The 23,684-nt window shown below is 54.3% G+C and overlaps 2 protein-coding genes across 4 annotated transcripts in view; both read right to left on the reverse strand.

The window, feature by feature from the left end:
* PITPNA (phosphatidylinositol transfer protein alpha) overlaps positions 1 to 4,292 on the reverse strand; it is a 35,075-nt gene extending 30,783 nt beyond the window's left edge. Inside the window, exons 1-2 of the mRNA XM_068530345.1 lie at positions 4,182 to 4,292; positions 88 to 118 (exon numbers count right to left, since the gene is read on the reverse strand). Coding sequence (XP_068386446.1) covers positions 88 to 118; positions 4,182 to 4,201 — 51 coding nt within the window. The 5' untranslated portion in view covers positions 4,202 to 4,292. The remainder of the gene's footprint in view (positions 1 to 87; positions 119 to 4,181) is intronic.
* A 6,342-nt stretch (positions 4,293 to 10,634) lies between these two features.
* Positions 10,635 to 23,684, reverse strand: part of SLC43A2 (solute carrier family 43 member 2) — a 41,238-nt gene continuing 28,188 nt past the window's right edge. For all 3 annotated transcript variants that reach the window (XM_068530287.1, XM_068530286.1, XM_068530288.1), the window contains 5 exons: positions 21,076 to 21,214; positions 19,576 to 19,705; positions 17,165 to 17,238; positions 15,800 to 15,923; positions 10,635 to 15,229 (listed from right to left, as the gene is read on the reverse strand). In XM_068530287.1, coding sequence (XP_068386388.1) covers positions 15,068 to 15,229; positions 15,800 to 15,923; positions 17,165 to 17,238; positions 19,576 to 19,705; positions 21,076 to 21,214 — 629 coding nt within the window. In that variant the 3' untranslated portion in view covers positions 10,635 to 15,067. The remainder of the gene's footprint in view (positions 15,230 to 15,799; positions 15,924 to 17,164; positions 17,239 to 19,575; positions 19,706 to 21,075; positions 21,215 to 23,684) is intronic.

The raw sequence follows: 23,684 nt of genomic DNA on the forward strand, positions 1-23,684 counted from the left end.
CTACTGTGGGCCGCCAGGAGCCCAACTGAGCTAAGGGTCACAAGCAAGTATATCCAACTATGAATAAAAAGAAGAAAAAGGACTTACCTCTTCTACAGACACAGGTAGGATGACTCGACTGCAAGAGAGGGAAAAGAGTATCAACTTCACGCTCTGAAACCTGCTCTCAAAGCATCATCTTAGAATGGTATTAAATGTTTCGTTGCATGTGCCACTACACTCACTGTCAAAAACCCAGCAGAGAATGGCCCCCTGAGTGCTTCAAGGCTACGACCCTCTGTTCCTTCTGGCACTTCATTTAGAACGCTGTGATTCAGTGCAAACCTGTCCCCTCACCAGCTACTTCCCAGGCCTCTGACTCACATTTGGAGCTGTCTTCTTCTCCCTCTCTCCCACTAATATCTTCCCCAACAAAACTCGCCAATGGGTCTACCTCTCTCCGTTAACATAGGAGGTTAACACAGGAGGACTCACCCCTGCAAACTCCGAAGCCAAGATGAGGATTCAGACCCAAAGAAGCAGGTCCTGGGGATTTACCTCTCTGTGGACCCAACCTCCCAACAACAGCCCTCAAGGTGAAAGTCTAGGAAGGGGCCAAGCTCCTTGGAGAATTAATCACCCTAAGAGCACGCACCAACCATCTCTGCTCTGGGGCCAGATATTACAATACAAGCTACTACCACAAAGCCATCAAGAGAGGACACCTAACTTATGTCCTGACCTCCAGAAGCTGTCCAAAGACACCCCAACTGATCACTTTCTTTTCCTTCTCCATTTCAATGACTACCAATTGTTGGAGGTACCACCAATCAATCACCTGATGGAGAAGCCATGGCCAGCAAAATCCCACACTGGTCAGAACTCCACACACAGAGGTGCGAGGGCCAGCGACCCTTCTCTGGGTGGCTTGCATTTGTAGTGCAGAGCAACGGCCAACCCCCAGCTCAGAACTGTGAGGTCAGAGAGCTGAGACAAAAACGCTTGGTTGTATTCCTACGAATCAAGTCAGCTCCCAAGCTTAGATTCTCAGTTCCCAGACCCGAGGTGGAACCCCCTGGAGCCTCCCGCATCTAGCATGCTTGGTGAAGCACGTGCTGCTATGCTCTCCTTCCTATGCAGCGGTCCTGCCAATTGGGATCCTTGCTCCAGGCTGGTAAAGAGCGTGCTCACTAGTTTCTAGTCCCACAAAGGTCCCCAGATAGCAAGAAGACACCCAGAGGGATCTGAGAAAAACTTCACACTCAAGGCAAGGCAAGAGCAGAAAAGTAGCAGGAAAAACAAAACGGGCCCCAGGTCTCTACTGCCTGCTAACTCCCCTTCCTCCAGAATGACTCAAATAATGTAAATCCTGCAGGTTACTGGATGCTGCCACTAATGCTGTCCTCCCATTAGAGAAAGCCAACAGGGCAGAAAAATACTTCCAACTTGGAGGCCACAATTTCTGCACCCTCAGGAGAAACTTCCTAGAAAACAATAAGCCTTTTATCTTCAAGAACAGCAGTAAAAATCACATCCAAGAATTTGCAGAAATCAAATCAAGGAGAATCCTGTTACAGGAAGTGTCAGAAAAATCAACAGGGACAAACTTCAGACCCTGGGCGGGCAGTAAGTCTCCCCCAAAAAGAGATGGGCATCAGCCAGTTCCTGACAGGATGTTCTGAGGCTGCTATAGGACAGCTGCACACCCGGACATTTCTCCCTGGCTCCTTGGCAGCAAAACCACTTCAGCAGCAATAGGGTGCAATTCCAAAGGACAGGGCCACAGAGGCAGTGCGGGGCTGGGACCGGAGCGGTGCTCACTTCAGTGTGACCTTCACTTGCACTCTCCAGAGCTGCAGCGCTGCAGCCACAGCCAGGTGTCTCTGATGCCCCCCTCTTGGTCCCCCGCCCAGGGATGCACACACACGCCCGAGCACACATAGGGCACAAGTTGGGCAGAAAGGAAATGCGGATGCCAGGCAGGCTCTGCATACCTGGCACCTTGGACCTTTCCCTGGCAGACTTCAAGGGGAGGAGAACAAAGACTGGGAAGGGAGGACCTCTCTTCAAAACTCACTCAGATCTCTTCTGAAGGTCCCTTCCTTTCCCTGCCTGACCTTCTTTACAAAAAAACCTACAGGTTTCTACAGATTCTAGGATTCAACTGGGAATAGAAAAAAAGAATCAGGAGAATGGGAAAAGTCTGTCATCTGTACAGTCAAGATTAAAATCCAAAGTGCACCATGCCCTCCTCTTGTTGGATTCCCAAGATTCTTCCTTCTCACCACACAAAACTCTGTACGCTGGCTGGATCAGCATCAGATCGGATGTCAAGAAATAGAGGTGGGGGGACTTCCCTGGCGGTCCAGTGGTTAAGGCTCCACGCTTCTACTGCAGGGGGCACGGGTTCGATCCCTGGTGTGATCTCTGGTCGGGGAACTAAGACCCCCCAAGCCGCACAGTGTGGCCAAAAAAAAAAAACAAAAGAAAAAGAAAGAAATAGAGGTGGAAGGGCTTTGAAATAACACTCTTCAGATGAGGTGTCAAGCTGGGATGACACCTGGGTCTCTTCCCTTTGCTATCCAAAGCTCCACACTATATCCAAAAGTCCTAAACACCTCCAAGGAGCAAACCAGATGGGATGGGGCAAAGTCCCTTCACTGACAAAATGGAAACAGCTCTCAGCACACCTGCCTGGCTACCAAGTGAATTCCACCAGTTGCTCTCTACCCAGACACCTCCCACTTCCGGACTTTCTGGGCTTCTGGCCGAATGCTGCCCACTTGCCCTCCCCTCCAGGGAAGCACAGTTTCACTGAAAGTTCTGCACGTACACATCCAAACTCTCCTCTCCACCCACCCCCAATCTTTCCTCTTTGAAGAGAAAAAAAAAAAAGTCCTAAGATGTTTACTTGAAACCATGAGCTTCAGGAACGGGTCATCTCATATTTGAAAGATTAGCAATCCGAATATCCCCACCTGTCATCCAGTCCCGTGGATTTCAGGAGCAAGCCCATCTCCCTGCAGCTCCTACCAGAAGTCACTCATCTCCACCGCCCATTAACTACTCAGAAACTCCCTCACTCTTCACCATTTTCCCTCAGTCAATGGCTTTATGAAAATATCAATTCCTCAGAGCAATTTCCCCATCTCTTTGCACCAAGACTGAGAATCCCCCAGAGACACGCTGGCCCTGTCCCGCACCCCAACTCCAATAACATGTATATTTACTCACAAACATACTCTTTTTCCAAACTGTTCTCCTCCCTGGTAACATCCTAGCTCTCTCCATCACCATAACTCCCTCATATCACTTCAGCCCCTGCCCAATATTTTCTGGACTTCTCACCCAAGTGTCTCCAAGTCCCAAGCAATCATCCTAAGCCTTTTTTCCCAAATACCTCGTCCTCTGCCCCCACCACGTGGGCACCATGTCACACCATCTGTCCCCTCTGCTATCTCCTTATACCCTTCCCCTGTCGCTCAGCCTGACCCTGGCTCCCTAGTCCTTTTCCTGTGTCTACTTATCACAATCCTTCCCCTGATGCCTAAGGCAGCCACTCCTCACACCCCAGGTTGCCCTCAACACTCAGCCCCATCATCCCAACTCCATTCTTGAAGCTGTCTTATCTGATCTCCCAGTGCCCCTTGGTATTTTGTTCAGCCCCAAACCCCTCTCCACTCTGGCTGGCTCCCCGGCTCCCCAGCCCTCTCTGCCCTTGTCTGACCGTTCCTCAGCCACTCAGACAACTCCTCCCTCTCCAGTGGGTCCTCTCAGCCAGTCCTGCAGCTCTGGCTGGCCCCTTCCTCCCTTAGCCTCCACTCTAGGACCACCGCACATCTCATCCAGCACCCTCGATCCCCTCAGCCCCTCCTCATGCCCTGTCCGGCTCTCACTGTCCCCTTGACCTCATCTCAGGCCTGCCCGGCTCTCTTTGTCCCCTCAGCCTCTCCTCAGGCCTCTTCGACCCTCACTGCCCCTTGGGCCCCACCTCAGGTGCTGTCCCTCCCGCTTTAACCCCGTTCGGCCCACCTCGGGCCCTATCCGACCCTCGCTGTCCCCTCAGCCCCTGCTGGGCCGCCCATCCAGCGCTCTCCATCCCGTCGGGCCCCGTCCGTCCTCCGCCAGGCCATCACCCTCCCTGCTCGTCATCCTCGACTCTCCCTCCCTCCTCGCTTCCGCACGGCCGGCTGGACACTCACTACTCCTTGAGCAGCACCATGTCGCTTCGCAGCTCGGCGGCTGCCCGCTGCCCGCCCAGCCTCCCGCCCGCTTCCCGGCGGCCGCTCTCCCCGTGGCCCGGCCCGGCTGCCTGTGCGCCTTCGTTGTGGTCTGCTCTGTCCTCGCCGCTCTCGCTGCGGTCGCCGCGCCGGCTCCTGCCGCCCCTGCCTCGCCGCCTTCCGCGCCGCTGCCGACGCCGCCCGGAGCTCCAGTTCCGCAGCGCCGCGCGGGGGCGGGGCGTCTCTGCGGCAACCAGAGCGTCACGCGCAGCGCTGCGCGCTGACCTAAGCGCGGAGGCGGAACCTCCCCGGGCCCGCCCCCTCCCGTCCTTAAGTGGGCCGCGGCGCTGGCATCCGCGTCCAGGGTGGGTCCCAGGCGTGCGCAAGACCCGGGCAGTAGGTGGGACCGACACCGAGGTGTGCCGCAGGGTCCTAAGGGTGACTGTTCATCTGCAGGCGGAACAGATGCCCCTGTACGGTTGGGCCTCCCCGGTGGTGTGGTTTGAGATCTAGGAAGAAGTTGTGTCAAAAAATATTAATAATGGCCAAGTTTACGTGCACGTGCTCTTCTAAGGGCTTGACTCCTTACAACAGCTCTACCAGAAATGTATTATTACTATCCGCATTGACAGGTGAGGCGGAGGCAGAGCTTAAGAGACTTGCTCAAGAAAAAAAAAAAAAAAAAAGAGAGAGACTTGCTCAAGTCCAAAGCTAGCATGTGATGGGGCAGAGATTTTCACCTTGCTATCTTAGTGTAATGTCTTTCTTTTTTTTTTTTTTAATTTATTTTATTTATTTATTTATTTTACTTTTTGGCTGCGTTGGTTCTTCGTTGCTGCGTGCAGCGAGCAGGGGTTACTCTTCGTTGTGGTGCGCTGGCTTCTCATTGCAGTGGCTTCTCTTGTTGTGGAGCTCTAGGGCTCTAGGCACATGGGCTTCAGTAGCTGTGGCATGAGGGCTCAGTAGTTGTGGCTCACGGGCTCTAGAGCACAGGCTCAGTAGTTGTGGCACACGGGCTTAGTTGCTCTGCAGCATGTGGGATCTTCCTGGACCAGGGATCGAACCTGTATCCCCTGCACTGGCAGGTGGATTCTTAACCACTGCGCCACCAGGGAAGTCCCAATACAGTAAATCATTATTTAACAATTGCCATGTGCTGGCTCTCTCCAGGAAGTAATCAAACCCTGCCGTCTGGAGCTTGCAGTCTAGCTGGGAAAGCTACATCTACTCACTCCGTAAAATATTGATTGAACTCCTTGCCCTGTCCTGGGCCTTCCTCTAGGCACTCAGGTTATAGGGATGACCAAGAAAAACAAGGTCCTTCCCTTGTTCGGTGGGGCGAGGCAGAATATAAACAAATGCAGAAATAACTTCAAGTAGAGGTGAATGTTATGAAGAGGCTGAACAGGGTGACTGTGGGCAGTGTGGGTGGTATTAGTTGGGTGGTCAAGAAAGACTCTAAGAGGCCGTGTTTTGGGAATTCCCTGGCGGTCCAGTGGTTAAGACTCAAGGCTTTCACTGCTGGGGGCCTGGGGGCCGGGTTCAGTCCCTTGTGGGGGAATTAAGATCCCACAAGCCATGAGTTTCAGCCAAAAACAAGAGGCCATGGGACTTCCCTGGTGGTCCGGTGGCTGAGACTCTGCACTCCCAATGCATGGGGCCCGGGTTCGATCCCTGTTCAGGGAACTAGGTCCCACATGCCGCAACTAAGACCCAGTGCAGCCAAATAAATATTTAAAAAAAAAAAAAAAGAGGCCATGTTTAGACAGAGACCTGAATGAGTTGAGATGAGGGAGCTTGGAGGGCCATGCAGGGCACTGGGGGAAGTAAAAAGCAAAACAATCATTAAAACACCTGAGAAACAGCCTCCATCTGGAGGAGCTCATGGAGAGGAGGCCTTGCACTTGCAGAAAACTGTACCTAGTGACCGAGGTAGCTGGCCATAAAGGTGACCATGTGTGACACAAGGAACAGTGCTGGAAAGGGTCCAAGGAGAGGCCTCCTGGGCTGAAAAGGTGTAGGAAGTATCTGGGGACAAGGGGGATTTGAGACAGATTTGGCTAGACAAGGGAAATGGCATCTTCGGAGGGAAAGGAACATATGCAAAGGTGCAGAGGCAGGGTTCTATGTGGGCGGAATTTGTGGGGTGGGGAGACCAGGGTAGAGCCCCTGGTCAGAGCATGAGTGGTTCATGTGGTGGACACACACACAGGTGGGACGGAGTGTGGGAACTTGAGTGCCAAGTTCAAGATCTGGCCTTAAGGAATCCCCACTCCTCATCATCCAGAATCAACTGTTAGCGAGATTTTGCCACACTTGCTTCATCTCTTTTCTGAAACATTTTAAAGCAGATCTCAGACATCGTGGCATCTCCGCCCTCCATGTTTCCGTGTGCATTCTAGAAATATGGATATTTTCTTATGAATCCACAATGCCATGATCATACTGAACAAAATTAATAATTTCTTGATATTATCTCATACCAAGTTCAGATTTCCCTAATCGTCTAAAAAATGTAATTCTGTAGTTTATTTTAGATACAATCAGTATCTGAACAAGTCTGCATTTTTTTTTTCCTTCACGTTTTATTTTCAGTTGCTCTGCTTCTTACATCTCTCACTCTAGCAAGCTTTGCTTCAGGTGTGCATAAGAGTTAGGCCTGCGGCTTCCCTGGTGGCACAGTGGTTAAGAATCTGCCTGCCAATGCTGGAGACACAGGTTCGAGCCCTAGTCAGGGAAGATCCCACATGCCATGGAGCAACTAAGCCTGAGCGCCACAACTACTGAGCCTGCGCTCTAGAGCCCACGAGTCACAACTACTGAAGCCCGTGCGCCTAGAGCCCGTGCTCCGCAGCAAGAGAAGAAAGAAAGAAAGAGAGAGTGAGTTAGGCTTTACATGCGGGGCCCACAGCACTCTCCAGGGTGCCCCACTGTGAGTCAACAGTACCACTGTGGGAACGGACCCCCTGGTGCCTGATGCCCTGGAGTCCCAGCCCTACCACTTCCCACTGTGTGACCTTGTGCAGGTTCCTTAACCTCTGTGAGCCTCAGCTCCTTCATTTGTAAAATGGGGACGATGGTAGTGGCTACCATGTGGGGTTGCTGGGCATCGTAGATGAGGCAATGTGCATAAAGCAACTTCATGCAGGATATGCACATTTCTGTATTATCATTCTGGAGGAAAGGATGCTGTGAGGAAGGAGGGATGGACACTACTGCCCCTCGAGGCTACTTCTACGTGCTCCAGGCTGAACAGGCAAGAAGGACGTGACTCTCCAGTGTCACAGCGATCTTTCTGTCTCGCATGCCTCTCTTTCTTTGTCTCTCTCCCTCCCTCCCTCTTTGTACCCACCTTCTCTCCATCTCTCTAGCTACCTCCTCTTCTGTCTCTCCTCTCCATCTCTTGGTATCTCTGTTTCTCTTTCTGTCGATCTCTCTTTATCTCACCTCTTGTGAAAACACAGCCACCTCTTAATTTATCTCTCTTGGAAATCTGGTCTTGAAGGTACCTTCTTTCTTAAAGTGAGGCCTATGGGAGCACCATGTGGTCAGCCTGTCCCCAAATAGGAGATCTTGGCTCCTTTCCTGTTGTTACCATTGTGTACGTGTTTGTGTGTTTTTTAATAAAATGTTGACTTGGCAAAAAAAAAAAAAAAATTCTTTCTGTATCTCTTTCTGTCTCTCCCTGTCTCTTTATTTTTGTTCTCTCTCTGTGCCCCCTCTGTCTCTCTCTCTTTCTGTTCCTCTGTAACTCTGTCCTCTCGCTCTCTCTCTCTTTAATCTCTCTTGTTATCTCTCCTCTCTCCATCTCTCTGTGTTTCTCTGTCTCTCTTTACCTCTCTTCCTGTCTCACCTCCCTCCATGTTTCCCTCTCTCTGTCTCTCCCCATCACTGCCATCTGCTCTGGGTAATGACCTGCTCTCTCTGTTCTGCCTTGTACTCTCTCTCTCTCTCCCCTTTGTCTCGCTGTCTGTGCATCTCACGGTTCTGGACCACCCCCGCACTTGCTCCTGGCTGGCTGGCCCTTGTTACCGCTTCGTCACAGCCACACCTGTAACCCATCTCTGTGTATCTCAGAGAGACTGCATTTCACTGTTTCCATCTTCTGTTCTGTCCCTTCCTGGCTGCTGAGAGCATGCTCTTCTCCCAGCCTCTGTCTCAGTCAGTTTCAGCCTCTTTTTGGTTTATTTCTCTCTCTCTCTCTTTTTAAGTTTCATCCTCCAAATATTTATTGAGCAGCTGTTTCATGCCAGGCACGTTTCGAGGCACTGGAGGTATCATGGTGACCAAGGCAGTGCACGTACCAGTGCTCAGGGGGCATTCGTTCTAGTGGGGAGACAGACAAGACAGAAGAGCAGACAAAGTGTGACCCTGGCTGCCTGGCTTGTCCCCCTGGCCAGAGGAGTGCATCGGGCAGCCTGCGGGCAGGGACTCGGGCCTCTGAGGTTGGCTGGCTCTGCCCCGTGCTGGCCTTGATGATTCCCTGTCCCTAAACAGGGACTGGGGGGTCACTCTAGAAGCTAGACTAGAATGCGTAACCACTTGCTCACGTAACAGCATTCATTATGCGCCAGGCTGGGGGAGACAAAGGTTGGTCTGGGGGAGACAAAAAAGAAGGGTCCCAGCCTGCGTGGGGCTGCAGTTCAGACATGCATAGCGTCTGCCCGGGTGGAGGAAACAGCCGTGGGGCGGTGCTTTACCTCCACCCTCCTCTCCCTGTCTCTGGCCTGCACACGGTGAAAAGCTACTGGAGCAGCTGTGATATTTAAAAAAAAAGTTTTTTGAGCCAGCATCTGAAAATAGGGATATTTTATATAAAACTCGGGACTCCCAGCTTCTCTTATAAAAATCAGAAGATCAGGCAACACCGGGCTCGCTCACGCAGGGCCTTAATTGGTTGCAGCTGTGTCAAGGCTATCCTTAGATGGGGCTGTGGCTTCCAGGTCCCCATGGTGCCCACCAAGTCCTCTTGTCTGGCAGAGAGCTCAAGGTCTAGCTGCCCCTGTGTCATCACAGAGCTTGTGCTGTGGCTCTACTTATATTAGAGAAATATTTCCCCGTGGTGTCTCCATCAAAAGTGGGAAAATGAAGGACACAGCAAAGGGATGTGGCAGAGCCCCGGCTTCTGAGCTCGCAATCCTGACGAGTAGAAGCCCTCATGCACATCCATCTAGCACCTCTGCCCTGCCTGCTGTGCAGGGGGCCTGCTGCTCACCCACCCCCAGCTGGCCCCTGAGGCCACCCACCTCCCTCCCCTGGGCCTCAAGCCCCCTCTGCCCAGCAGGCTCAGGAGCCAGGCCTCAGACAACCAGGCCATCCTCTCCCCTCCCTGGCCGTGGGGATCTCCTTGGGGCTTCTTTGGGGAAGCCCAGTGGCTCTTCTTTTCTGCTGCCACTGCCCAGGGCCCTGGCCTGGCAGGACAGTGGCCAGCTTCGTGGGAAACCTGTAGGAGGAGCAGGTGTGCCCATGACCACTGACCTAGGGCAAAAGAAAAGGGGCAAGGATGAGCACCCACCTTAGAACCAGAATGCCCAGCAGCCTTGGGCTTCCCACCCAAGAGGGCCCTTCCTCTGTCCCTTCCCCAGCTCTGCTGAAAGCTGGTCCAACAGCAAAGCTGGGCCGCAATGAGTGCAACCTAGGGGAGAGTGGGGGTCAGGGAGCACGTTTCAGACAAGTGACAGGCAAGAGACAAGTGGCAAGGGAATGAGTGACTTAGACACAGGGGCCGAGGAGGAAGCAGTTCTTAGCCATTTTCGGCAGACATTTATTAAGTGCTTACTGTGTGCCAGGAAGTAAGCCAGGTGCTAGAAACAGCAAAGGGCCAGGAAGAGTCAGGGTCAGCTCCTGAGCTGTCAGTGACACTGCACTGACCCTCGTTGACACAGGAACATGTTAACCCTACAGGCACCACTCTGAGAGCCTGGGCTGGGTCCTTGGACGGGGCCTGCCTAGGCCTTTCCAGCCACCAAAAGGGATTCAGCGACATGAGACCCTCTCCCTCTTCGTCCAGGTAGACAGGCACACAGACAAGCTCCCACACACTCCTCCAAACACATTCACACCTGACGTGCCTGGAATACACCTCAGACTTCGACACACGTGTGCACACACGCACACACACAGAGGCACGGCCAAGCAGTTTCACAAGGTGGCATGGAGGTACTGCCTACAAGCCGTGCTCTGAGTCACCCACCTCAACATAAAACTGTCAAGAGTGCCCGAATATCCACCAGTTAGAGGTTAGCTTGAGAAGCTTTGGCCAAGTCTCTTAACAAAATGTGCAAGACGTAAAAGTGAACAAGGGGACAACTGCTTAAGGCTTTTGCTTAGAGAGGGGGTTCTGAGAGGGGTAGGGGTCAGCAGAAACAGACCTCACTTCCTTTACTTGGCCACAAGGCTGTCCCGGTCAGAGCTGCCTATTCTGTCATGTTATATGGGCGGGGGAGGGTGGGTGTGCGTGGTCCTCATCCCCGGTGCTCTCTGCACTCCTCCAGGGTCATAAAAATAATGCTATTGCTTGTTAAGTGCCGATTAAGTGCAAGGTGCAATAACGTGCAACTGCTTGACGTCCATGTCCACCCAGCCTCCCAGGGAGAGTATTACTGCCATTTTACAGATGAGGAAACTGAGGCTCAGGACTTGCTTCAGGTCATGAGATAGTATGTGTGGTGGGGCCTCTAACCTCTGCCCTTCCCTCACAGCCTCCTCAGCACAGGGAGATGGTCTCACTCTGGGAAGGGTTGAGGGGCTGGGAGCGGCCAGAGGCCCTGGTTCGGTCTTGGATCTGCCTGGGAGGCTGAGAAAGACTAACTTCGGGGCTGGACATGCTGCCTGCAGAGACCAAGGGCCCAGGCGGTGGTTGTGTGCCAGCGGCGGGAGAGGTCTGCTCTGCGGCGGGCCACCCACGTGGAGGACGCTGCACCTCCTTCCGGACACCAGGTCGTCACCCCAGGGCTTGGCATGAGTCCCTGGGTGGGACAGGCTTCCAGAGCCCGCCTGCTCACCCTGACCCCACCCCCACCCCAGGGGAGCGCTGCAGCCTGTGGAAAACCCATCCCCTCACTTTGGGGGTCCTGGGCTCCTAATCCTAACCCCACAGAGAAGGCGCCTTACTGCCCCAGAGCCCACGCGAATGCACCGTATTAAACAGCCCCGGAAGCCTGACTCTGCTGAGAAGACTTCTCAGAGTTCTCCGACAGGAGCCCCTTACCATAGGGGGTCCACAGCCTCCCCTGCCCCCGGTGGTGTGTATCTGTTTAAATTCATGCAGGCTGATGTGCAAGTGCATCAAAAACTCCACTGGGCTTTTTGTGCCGCTGTCTGGGACAGTCCTGCACATGTACCCCCAATACTGGATGGCTCCCCATTTTCAGTGTGCTTGGGGCCCAGGGCAGCGGGATGCCCTCCTCACACTGCACTGCCCAGGGCCAGGACAAGGAGGGCTTGAGGAGAAGTTTTCACCAGGCTGACACCGGGTACAAGAGGAACAAAAAGAGAAACAGAAAGGAACTCACAACCTGCAGCCCCATCTATGGCCTTTACGAGGGTGGGAACCTTCCCTAGTACAGGCCCAGGTAGCGAGAGCCACAGGCAGAGGCCAGGAGGGCTTGGAGGAAGCTAACCACAAAGGAACACCTGGACTCAAGTCCAGGGAGACTAGAGAGGAGTGGGGCTCGGGGCAACACTCCTGAGGCCGACCTGGCCCCCCTCCTCACTCTGAGCCCGCAGGGCTGGGCACGACTTCCTGCTCCTTCCCACCAGAAGCCTGGAGAATGAGGAGGAAGATGGAGGGCCGAGGCCATGTGGTCCCTTCCCCACCCCAGGGCACTCCTCTCAGGGGTTGGGGCGACCAGAGACTTGCTCCCCCAAGTTACCATCAGCCTCTAGGGCCAAGATGACTCTACTAAGTAGAGCTCACCCCACTCTCTCCAAGGAAGCTCTTGGCGCCAAGAAACAGACACCTCGCCTGTGTTTGCTTCCCTTCCTCAGGCTGTTTCGCCCTGATCGCAAGGCCTGGTGGCCCCTGGGGCTGCTGCTCTGAACGGAGTGTCCTGATCTAGAGGGCCTTGGCTGCTCCAATGACTTAAGAACCATATATGAGTCCTGGCTCTCACCTTGAGCAAGTTACTCCACCTCCCTGGGCCTCAATTTCTCCAGCTGTAAATTAGGGAGGGTAGTATGAACTCCTGGCTTGTTAGCATGATCCAGTGATGGTACTGGGAAAATACATAATCCATCAACCCTGTACAGTCAGAGCAGAATGACAGGCAAGGGAGTGGGGGGGGCACCTGTGGTACCCAACCCATCTGGTATCCTGCTCCCATTTTCATGCCTCTAATCCCCACGCACTATTGGCTCTAGACTATCTCCCACCCTGAACTGTGGTTTCTTAATGCCTGCTTCTTCCCCCAAAGTGCACACACCCTGCAGGTGGGTGGGAAAGAGAGGCCACAGCTCCCACTTTGGCTGGGCTGGGCACTGCTGGGAACAGCACAGGCCATATCTGTACAAGCTCAACATATTCTCCCAGCTGGAAGGGTGGAAGGGCCCTTGCTAATCAGCGCTTCCCCAAACTGCACTCCTTTGTCAGTGGGTCTCAAATGTTGGGGGGGGGGGGCACCAGAACCACCAGGTGGGGCTTAGCAAAGTGTAGACTTCAGTTTCCCTCTAAGTCAGAGGCAAGGCCCAGAGACTACGTTATTAACCAGCACCCCAAGAGCTCCTGCTGCACGTGGTCATTGGGCCACATGTGGAGGACGGCTGTGATGGTTAAAGCCATTCCTTAGCCACACACCACACCCCCCTGGAGAGGCACACAGCCCACCAGTGCCGAACTCACTTGACCTTATCTCAACATTTCCCGAATCTGACTATAACGCTGTTTTAAAAATAGAGAATAACCTTAACATCTCACAGAACTAGCATTCTGAGAAATGCTTTGGGAAATGTTGATCTCAGGCTCTCCCTTTTTTTAAAAATGCCTGTTTAAAACAAATATTTGCTTTTGAATATGAGTGGGTGAAGCCTAGGGAGATTAGGTGCGTTCAAGGGGCTCGGGCCTGGGCCTGCCCCTGCCCCTTCCTGTTGCCACCCGTTCCTCCGCCATATCCTGCCTCTGCTCTCCTTGAGCCTGCGGCTCTCCTGGGGTCACCCTGTGTCCTGAACTTATGAGGAACCCTCAGCATGGTTGACTGGTGACAGGAAGTCTGAGCAGGGATGAAAGGGGGTCAGGATTAGCCTGTCTGGCTGGGATAAGCAGCAGAGGAGGGGATGGCCACACTTGTAAGGTGTCTGCACAAGCCCCATTTGTTTGGGGGTGGGGCGGGGGAGGAAGGTCTTTTCCTGGCCCACTGCCCCTCTCGAGACAGCAGTCACACCCAGAGAGATGGTGAGCCGCTGGGTACGACTGGGGCAGAAAATCTTGTCTTGCCTTTTCTTCTCAAGCTCAAAACAGGTACATGTAGTCATTAACTGATATGCTAGAAGGGGCATCCCTTACCAGGAGGAAAATGGATTTATTGCTTTATAAAAAGGAGTCTGATAAAACTTAAAAGGAAAAAAAAAAAAAACAAACCACCAAAACAATTAACCTAAAAATCAACCCACCCCTCTCAGAACTCCCAGGAAGCCTCGGACACATTTCTGAGGGCAGTCAAGGTGGGTGGGTTGGTAAGCCAGGCCCGCCTGGCAGAGGAAAGGGGGCCTCGCCCACATAAACAGCTCCAGGGCCCTTGGAAAGTCTGCCAGCAGGGGGCGCTGTGGCCCTGCAGCCTGGGACAAGCTCCCAACCCTGAGCAGGGCTGGCTCCTGGGCGCTGGGCTTGCTGTGGGCCTGGCTGGCTCGGGGGTGGCTCTGGGAGGATAAGGGCAGACACCCAGCACCCACATCCCACCACCATCCCACACACATCTCTCATGCACAGGACACGTACGCACAACCCACATGCACACACACCCCTAGGTCTCTCACAAATCCACCTTCCCACCCAGGCCTGGACCTCCACGTCTGTCAGCCACATCTTCACTTCCACCCTCACGAAAACAACTGTGTGTGTGCGTGTGTGTGCGCGCACACGTGTGTTTGTGTGTGGTGCCCCTTTAATTCCCTTCAGGTCACAGACTGGACAGAGGGTGGCAGCGGAAACGTGCCCCCGGCTCAGGCCCTCAGGGAGGAGGGAAGGGACTGCTGCTCGGCCTTGACCACAGCTCCTGAGCCACATGTGACCATCCAGCCCTCCATCCCCTCTCCAGGCTTTAAGCCAGGGGGCCTTCTCCACAGGCCTCGAACAGGAGGACAGGCCACGGACAGGCCACAGGGGGCTGGAATCACAAAGGAGTTAGCACCAACAACAGGAAGCGGGTCCTTCCTTCCTCAGGCAGCTCAGACTGGCCGGGGGAGGAGGTGAGGGGCCAGGCGAGGCGGGTACAGACAGTGCAAGCCTTTGTCCTCAGCAGGCGTGGTTGGTGGACATGCAGCCGAGGGGCAGGTGGTGGGCAGTAGACGGCAGACTCCTCTGCTTTGGCAAGAGGCGGAATCTCGACACACTGGGGGGAGAGGGCCTGCCTGCCCGGGGTCCTCCTGGCTGCTCCTGCAGGCACCACGGAGCCCCGAGGCTCCAGGGCCCCTCGAGGGTGGCTGAGCGAAGTCCAGAGCGCCTCTGCTTCCAGCAGGAGAAGCGCCTGACCGGGCCCTCTCCCATCCTTCCACCGCAGAGCTCCGAGGCAGGACCAGGGCCCTGGGAGGGAGCGAGGACTCCAATATGGTGAAGGACAGGATCCTAGGGGTGCGTGGAGGTCCTCTGGGGTGGGGAGGACACCGTTGAGTCACTGAAGCAAGGGCGGGACGCCACAGTTCCGAGGTGGTGGGCACTACACAAAAGCCTCCCGGTTGGACGAGCCGTTGAGCTTGAGGAAAAGCTTGTCGTTCTCCCTCTTCTGCTGCAGCTGCCTCTCCAGCTGGCGCCGGTAGCAGATGAGGTAGAGGGGAAGGCAGAAGCCCAGCATGCTCACGACAAGCAGCCCCACATTCACCTGCGGAGGCAGGGACCAGGGACGAGAGTTGCCATCAAGGGAGGGGGTGGGGTGGGGTGGGGTGAGGGAGCTAGCAGGGGCTGTGGTCTTTGCAGAGCCCAGTTCCAGCCCCTTCCTCACTCTCAAGTTTGGGAATGGGGAGAAGGTCACAGGAGAGGAGAGGAAAAACAAACAAGGAGTTTCAAGAGGTCAGAGGGCCCGTCGTTCCACATTCCAGCAACAGAATTCCCCAGCTGTCCACGGCCGGGCCAGGCCACCGTACTGATCTGAATCTCTAGGGGCGGGGCCGGGATTGGGACAAGCTCACAGCACCTGGTTAAGAATCCGGGCCTTTGGCAGGAGGAGCAGGGATAGCAACTTGGTTCGATTTACCCCAAAATCAGGTCCAGAAAGGACACTCTTCTCCTCCTGTCCCTCCTGCCCATTCACAAGGGGTCCCTGAATTGATCCTAACCAAAGTTCCAAACTGCCTGTCCTGGGGTTCTAGAAGCCCCCGAGTGATGCCTCCCAGCTCCCAATCAGCAGAGTGGGGCGGATGCCCGTAACCCTCTGCCCCCCAATCCTTCTTACCCACAGAGGGTCTCCTTGGAGGGGACCCATCATAGCCAGAAACAGGGGCTGCTGCAGGAGAGCGAAGAGTGCACTGACCAGGGACTGCAGGCCCGTGAGGCTGCCAAACTGCGTGGAGGGGTACCTGCCAGGGCAGTAGAGAACCTGTCACCACAGGGGCCATGCTCTGGCTTCCCACATGCTTGTCCTCAGCCTGGCCCCAGGTGCTGGTGCCCCCAGGCTGCACCTCCGGTGGCAGAGAAGAAGTGGGAATAGCCTCAGAGAATGGTGGGGTGTCCATCCTTGGATTGCTTTCTGCTGAGCAGTTCTGCAAAGCGGATTTGTCTTTTGGACCAGCATGAGGCCCCGGGGCCCATGGGTGTCTGGCCAAGCCGAGTGGAAAATGTGGTGCCAGCAGGAGTCTGCAGCTTGTGAACCAGGCCCAGGGAGCAGGTTGGAGGCTGGGCCTGGCCTGGCTGCACCCTCTTCCAGAGGAGCGTTGCGTAATCACGGAAACATAGCATCACAGCCCTTGGACGACTCCCTCAGACTCTGCCAGGGCAGCCACAACTTCCTCCAGGCCTGGGGGGTAGGTGGGGGTGGAACATGCAGACCTGGAATGACCCCCATGGGATACTGTTGAGAGGGGGAGAGAGTTCTGGCAAAATCTTAGCCAGATTTTGCCAGAACTCTGGGGCCACATCAGGCATCGTGGTCCCAGAGGTGAGAAGGGACTCCTAGCAAGGAACGGCTGGAGGAACGGGCTAGTCTTTGGTCAGAGGGAGACAGTGGATGGTGTTTGGGTTCCAGTGTTTGAGCCAAGGCCCGGCCCAAGGAGAAGGAACAACTATGGTTCCTTAGGCGTGTGTGGCCTCTTGGAAAAGGAGGCAGGTTTCATTTTAGCCAAGGCCTGAGAAGGCTGTGGACAGAACCAGCCCTTTGAGGCCCTGGGTGGGATCTGTCAGGCATATCCTGGGCTCAGTTATTCATGTCACTGCCGCCGCTGAAGCCCACTTGAAGGTCACCATTGAGCTGTGGGCTGCTAGAACCCACCCCCCTGCCCTTCCCACAAGCAGCCAGAGGCAGCCTCAGAACCCGGCTGAGCAGCAGTCCCCGAGGCAATAACGAGCGGCACCTTGGCTGGGGGAACTGACTTCGTGTTAAATGCCAAGGCTTGTGGGCACCCAACTGTCTGCCCACTGACCTGCTCCTGCCAGGTATGGCCTTTCCCTGACACACCCAACAGAAGCCCTGGTACCTAAGGCAAGAGGATGAACCCCAAGCGGGCAAGATGGCCCCCTTCAGGCCCTCAGTCCCACCAGGAACCTCTCTCAGGTCATTCCCTTACCCTCGGCCACCAGGCCGCCCACAGCTCCCAGGACTTACACAGCGGCATACAGGCCCCCGACAGCAGAGTGGATGAATCCTCGCACAATCGTGTGCAGGATGAAGGAGAGGATCTGAGGGAGGGAGAGCAGAGTGTGAGCAGGAGACATGGAGGGTCTCACCTCGTCCCCTTGCCCCAGAGCTCCTGGGGTCCTGAGCGGTGGGAGCACTGGCGCCCTGGAGTCAGCTTGTGCCAGCTTTCCAGGGCCAAATCCTGAACTGCCAAGAATTTTGAGAGCCGATTTTAAGTTAAACACAGTCACTACTAACAGTTCAATTGTAATAAACGTACAATTCAACAAATTACAGTTGACCCTTAAACAACACGGGGGGCTAGGGGTGCCGACCCTCCACGCAGCCAACAATCCACATATAACTTATAGTCGGCCCTCTGTATCCACAGTTCTGTATCCTCGGATTCAACCACCCACGGATCACGTGGTACTCAGTATTTACCATTGAAAACCATCTGAGTATGAGTGGACCCGCGCAGTTCAAACTTGTGCTGTTCAAGGGTCAACTGTACGTTGAAAACAAAGTTAATGAATACTCAAAACCCAGCACATCCTAATTATTTTATTCTGTTTTACCATTAGCCGTGCTCTTAAGGTTTTTTTTTGTTTTCCAAAAATTTTTTTATATTTTTATTTTTGGCTGCGCTGTGCAGCTTGCAGGATCTTAGTCCCCCAACCAGGGATTGAACTCGCACCCTCAGCAGTGAAAGCGTGGAGTCCTAACCACTGGACCACCAGGGAATTCCCGCTCTTAAGGTTTTTTAGTCTACTGTAAATATCGTATGATGGTGTGTTACTGCGTCTCTTCCCAACTCCACAGTTGGTGACACCGTATTGGTTGATATCAGCCACGCCGAGAGCACTTGCACCGCGGAAATTGGCAAACACTAAAACCCAGGGCTCCGCCCATCCTGCCCCCATCTACAGTCTGCTCTTAAGTGTACATATGGACACAGCACTAAGCAGGAGGTCACTGATCACAACTCCTGCCTTTGCGGACCTGAGGACTGTGCCCAGGTCTCCCTGCCTGGTCACCCAGGCCCTACTGGTAGATGGCTGTCTCTCTCCCCTCTAGCTCTGCTTTCCTGAGGAAAGGTCACTGCTGGCAAGCTTGGCAAGCTTAGCAAGCACTTGTTAACGATTCCTGAGAGCCACGAGCTGTCTACTTTGCTCCCAGGACCCTTTGTTTGCTCTTTGCACACAGCCCTGCCATCGGGCTCAGCAGCCAAGACCCGTTTCCGGGAATGTGGGCAGCGGAGGCGGCGAGGGCTGCTCTCTGCAGTGCTGCGAGAGGTCTGTGCCTGAATGTGCATCCATCCTCCTGCAGGCTCCGCTTTCCACTCCAAATGCCTTGCTGCCTTTTCACAACTTGTCTTTCAATAAGAACTGGATAAAACACAAAGCAGATGACTGTCCTCACTGAGCATTGCCCCGCGACTGGACAAGGGTGGTCAGGGCAAGGGTCTGCCGGTCTTGTGGAGAGGGCCACCACCAGGAGGCCGGGAGGGCACCAGGGATGCAGCAATACTCCCATCTGGAACTGGTAGAGCCTCCGGTGGTTTACTCTGGCTGCACGCGGTGTTGGCACAAACACACGGTAGCACCTGTGGGTGGTGCACACCTGGATTTCCAATGAACTTCTACGTGCGGCCACTTGTAGAAAGGGACTCTTGCTTTCCTCCTGGACCTGGTTCAAGATACCATCTGGACTTGGGTCACACCCATCTGGAAGCAATGCCATCACTTGTGTCCCTTCCAAGTTCATAAACTTGGGGATCAGAACTAGAACACTTCTGGGGACCTAAGGGTGGAGCCAGGCAGGTAACAAAATCTACCTTTCTCAAACCCTCTGCCAAAAGTCAGGTTCCAAAGGTACTGGAAATCTTGTGAGAAGGAATTAAACTTTTGAACCCAGATGCCAAGGGATCATCGGTCTTTTTCCTGCGGCTCCCCTGTACTGGAGGAGCAGACGTTCCCACCAATGCCACAGACTAGCCAGAATTCTTTGGACATCAGACTTCAGCTGTTTGAGCACGTGCAAAACGAGCAGCCACACAACCACACCACATGGTTCCAGAAATGGTAAGATGACGGTATTCATGGTATGCAAGATGCCTAAAGACCAAGAAGAATGGTGTACTTTCATAGAGAAGAGTCTTCTGTGAAACGCAATCTGAGTTTCATTTACAGCTTGCTCCCAGCATCATGCACGTACAGAGCCTGGCAGGTAGGAGGCCCTTGGTAAATCACAGCGGGCTGGTTGATAGGTTGGTTGGTTGAATTAAACAAATGAAAAGTCACTGTTCTCTTTGCTGATGGCTCCCCCATGAGACATCACGCACCTTTCAGTCTCATCACCCCACACCCCACCAGGCTTCTCCCTCTCCCCATACCCACCTGTAGAGGCAGGTTGGGAATGAGGCAAGTCACCCCAAAGCCCACGAGCAGCAGGTTTGTGAAGGCGAAGGCCCGCATGGCATTGGTGACCTTCTGGATCTGCCGGTCCCGCTTCTTCTTCTTCTCACCTCTGTGGAAACGCAGAGCACACACTGGAGCTGGGGGCTCCCTGGAGGACAGGCTCTCCCAGGAAGTCAGGTCCCGGGAGTCACAGCTTGTGGACAGTGCAAGACTCAGAGACCACCCGCAAGCATGTGCTAGGGACTGTGGAGGCTAGACCAGCACGAGGGACACTCCCCACTGCACCCCCTGGACTGAGCGCGGAGTGTGAACCTCAGTGGAGAGGTCGGACGCAAGAAGACACGAGGAGACGGGTGTCAACGCCCTGCGCAGCTTCAGTGAAGACTGAGGTCCGATGATGGGGAGGGAGGAGGAGAGTGCGCCCAGGTCAGGGTGTGGCAAAGCCTCCTTCACTACTGGCTCCAACTTCACCTGAATCCTGCAGGGAGCTGACACTAAGCCAGATAATAAGCCAAAAAAGGGAGCGAGTGGATTTCTCCTTGGGCGGCAGGAAGGGGCGAAGGAGCAACGAGTATGCGGCAGATGGAACTGGAATGGGCACCAACAGCCTTCTGGCTGTAGGACCTGACCTACATAACAGAGCATTCTCTGTAATTATTTCCCTGTGAATTCACTATTACTGATTCCAGCCTCAACACCCACAAAGATACCCCATGGACAACTGTATGACATCCAAGGGCTCAGAGATGTGCAGGGAGGCCCAGACCCACCACTTTCTCCCTATGTGACCTCAGGCAAGCCACTCAGACGCCTAGCTTCAGTCCCCTCATCTGTAAAATGGGTCTAACTCATCGAGGTGTTGGGAGGCTTACCTGAGATGTTGTGCATTAAGGGCTTGGCACAGGGCCTGATACAGTAAAGAGGAGCTTATTGTACTAAGGCGGAGTCAGAGAAGACAGCATTTAACTCATCCTCTGATCTTAGAGCCCAACCCTTCTGTAACGTAGGGCTCCGGTCCCTTGCTTAATTCTCACAATCATGAACAGATCTATTGATATGTATTAAGGTTATAGCCATTTACTACTCACAGCCAGTGGAGCAGACCTTGCAGGCAAACAGGACCACTCTAAGGATGTCTGCCGGTGTACTGCTTGTGCTAAGGATCGGAGGGCAGCCCTAAAAGCAGGACGTTTGATAGCTGTCTGCACAGACCTTCCTCTGGTTTCTCTCCTTCTCTCTCCGAGAGCTCCGTGCCTCCCAAACTTTTGCATACAAAAGACTTTCCTTACAGAAGCAACAGACCAAAACGTGTGTTGAGCTGAGCGAGGGCAAGGGCAGCTTTGAGCACAGCCCTCTCTCGCCTCTCCTGCTGACTTTAAAGCCTAACCCACCCGCGCTGACGCTGCCTAACACCTGACCCTGACCGGTGGGCTCCTCCCTCTGGGGGCGGGGCCCGGGGCATGAGCTCCGCCTACGCACTGGTTGGCGTCTTTCTCCTCGGGCTCCTCGGGGGCATCTTCACACTCCTTCAGCCTCCAGTCCATGATGTAGCCAATGACCGGGGCCGTGAGCAGGCAGAGCAGCTGGAGCACGCCGAAGATGGAGGTGTAGAGGCCCACTGAGGACAAAGACGGGCTGGGTCACGGGGGCTGCCGGCAGAGGCCTGGGGTGGGCGCTGGGCAGAGTCTGGGACCCCACAAGCCCTTCTGGGATCTTCTCCAGAACCGCCCCCTTGTCACTGTGGGTCATGAGGGGAGCCTGGAGACCTTAACCTCTGAAATCAAAGCCGGAGCGAGGGGCAGGCCACCCTTTTCTTTTCTCCAAAGTCCTCGCCTATTTCCAAGAAACAGCTGAATGAAATCCAGTATGTCACAATGACTTCCCCCAGAAGCTCCAGGAAGTCTCTATGACTTTGGGAACCACAAAATTACCAATGCCTGGGACTGAGGCTTTGTGTGTGACGGGCCATCAGTTTTCTGCCTCTAGAAATATACCAGGAAGGCACCACTCACAGGGGCTCTGACGTAAGGGCTTCAATCTTCAAAGGGCCTTAAAATTACGATGGGATTTCTCAGACAAACAGAAGCTGAATGTTGACTGCCCCACCCCCAAACACAGTGCTGGCCGAGGGATGTCTGGAGTTCAAGGAGAGGTGTTTCTCAGTTGAACAGAGACCGGCTAGGAGAGGATGTCATGTGTTCCCTGACAATCCCCCGTCCCCGGCCCCCACTGGCTTACCGGTAGCCATCACTGCATCAAGAAAGCAAAAGTGAAAAAGCAGACAGGAGTGAAGTCAGGAGCAGAAATGTCAAAGGTTGTTACAGGGGGATGGGGCACGGAGGCAGGCTAGCTCTGGGCCCAGCTCACACGCCATTTCCCACCAAGCCCCGACTCTCAAGAGTGCCCAGCGCGGGTGTCTGCGGACGTTTTCCTGCCAGCTGGGGCCTCACTCGTGTGCAGCTGGTGCCTCGTCACAGGCGGGCTGGTGAATCAGGCCTGTGGTGTTTGCAGGGGACCGTGATGGGAAAGCGGCGTGGGTGCAGAAGACCTGGCAGAACCTGGGCCTCGCTGCCCTTGTTCCCTCCGAGGGCAAAGAATCCACCCCACACCCAGCCCAAGTATCTCACTAGCCAGCGCTGGTCTCCCGTCCATCTACTGGCCCCCTGGCCCTGATAGCCAGACGTGTGTGTTTGTGTGTGTGTGTGTGTGTGTGTGTGTGTGTGTGATGTCAGGCACAACTGCCCACAGGAGGAGGATGGGGAAAACCAATGCCCTGTCAGCTGCAGACCGAACTTCCTGGACCAACTTCCTCTACTTCTTGAAATTGACTTTTTGAATGCGGGAAACAGATGGAAAAAATGCCTCTTGGGCAGCAAAAGAGTTCTCAGAGAGTAAAAGGCCATGACTCAGCAGCGGGGAGATTTGCCTTCCAAGGGCCAGTGAGGGCCCTTCTCTGTACCTGTCAGAGTCTCCACCTGTCTGGGCCTCAGGGTTTACAATAGAGGGCAAATAGACACGATAGGTCATCTCTCCCCAGAGCGTGGCACACAGATTTTAATGAATGTTACATAATAAAAGGGTCCCTGTGGTAGAAATATAGAAATATATATCATTGGATGAAACAAAGCTACAGGTTATTTTTCTTCCTATCCTTGCGTTTGCTACGAATTTTTGCGAGGGCGCGTGATAGGGTTTTTCCACATTGCTTCACGTCCGAACACCCATTTTTGGAGTAGAACCTGCATTATCTGTGCCTCTTTGTCACCCTCCCCTTTTCTTAAGGCCGGGTTTCTCATTCTCTTTAAAAACTTACAATGCCTAGCAGATCTTCCCGGGGCGGGGGCGGGGGGAAAACCAACCAAAAAGTTGCACACCAATGAGACAGCCAATAAAAAGGATTTATCAGATGTGTTTGTCCCGCTTAGGGATAACTAAAGCTGACTCAGCTCAGGCCCTGAGGAAGTACTGACTTTCTTTGTAGAATCAAAACCTCTAATCAGCTTGTGTGTTCTTTTGGAAAAGTGGCAGGTGGGTTATCAGTTCTGTTTACCAGAAGTAACAAGCCTGGACTGGATTACCCACGAGGAAGGCTCCACCTGGCTCTGCTTCCCAGTTCAGGGCACAGATCCGGTGCAGGCCCAGGAGCCCCAGTCTCCAGCCGCAGTAGCCCAGCCCCCATCTGGCCCCCAGCCTCTCCACGCAGCACCCCTGCGGTTTCCCGGAGAATTCTTGGCGTTGGGTTTGACTGATAGCCTTTCAACAAGCTCTCAGGTGGAGTACCGCATTCTGTGCAGTGTTTTCATTTACAAACACGTCAACCGTCCCACTCAGGCAACAAAAAACACATCCCCACACCCCAAACACACGTAGTTATTTTAGTCCTCTCCTCCCTCCTAAACCGGGAAACTCTGACGGGGACATGAAAGGACAGTTGGGCCCGGCTGTGATGAAATGGCTCTGACACACAATCAGGCCCTTGGATTCTGCCATCTCATGGCCCTGCTGGTCCAGCCCAGCCCAACACCCTCCAGCCAGCCGGGCAGTGGGCTTAACCTCAGGCGGGCAGGAGTGACCGCCGCTCATGGGCT

The sequence above is a fragment of the Eschrichtius robustus genome, chromosome 20 (genome assembly GCF_028021215.1).
Source record: "Eschrichtius robustus isolate mEscRob2 chromosome 20, mEscRob2.pri, whole genome shotgun sequence".
NCBI classification, from domain to species: domain Eukaryota; kingdom Metazoa; phylum Chordata; class Mammalia; order Artiodactyla; family Eschrichtiidae; genus Eschrichtius; species Eschrichtius robustus.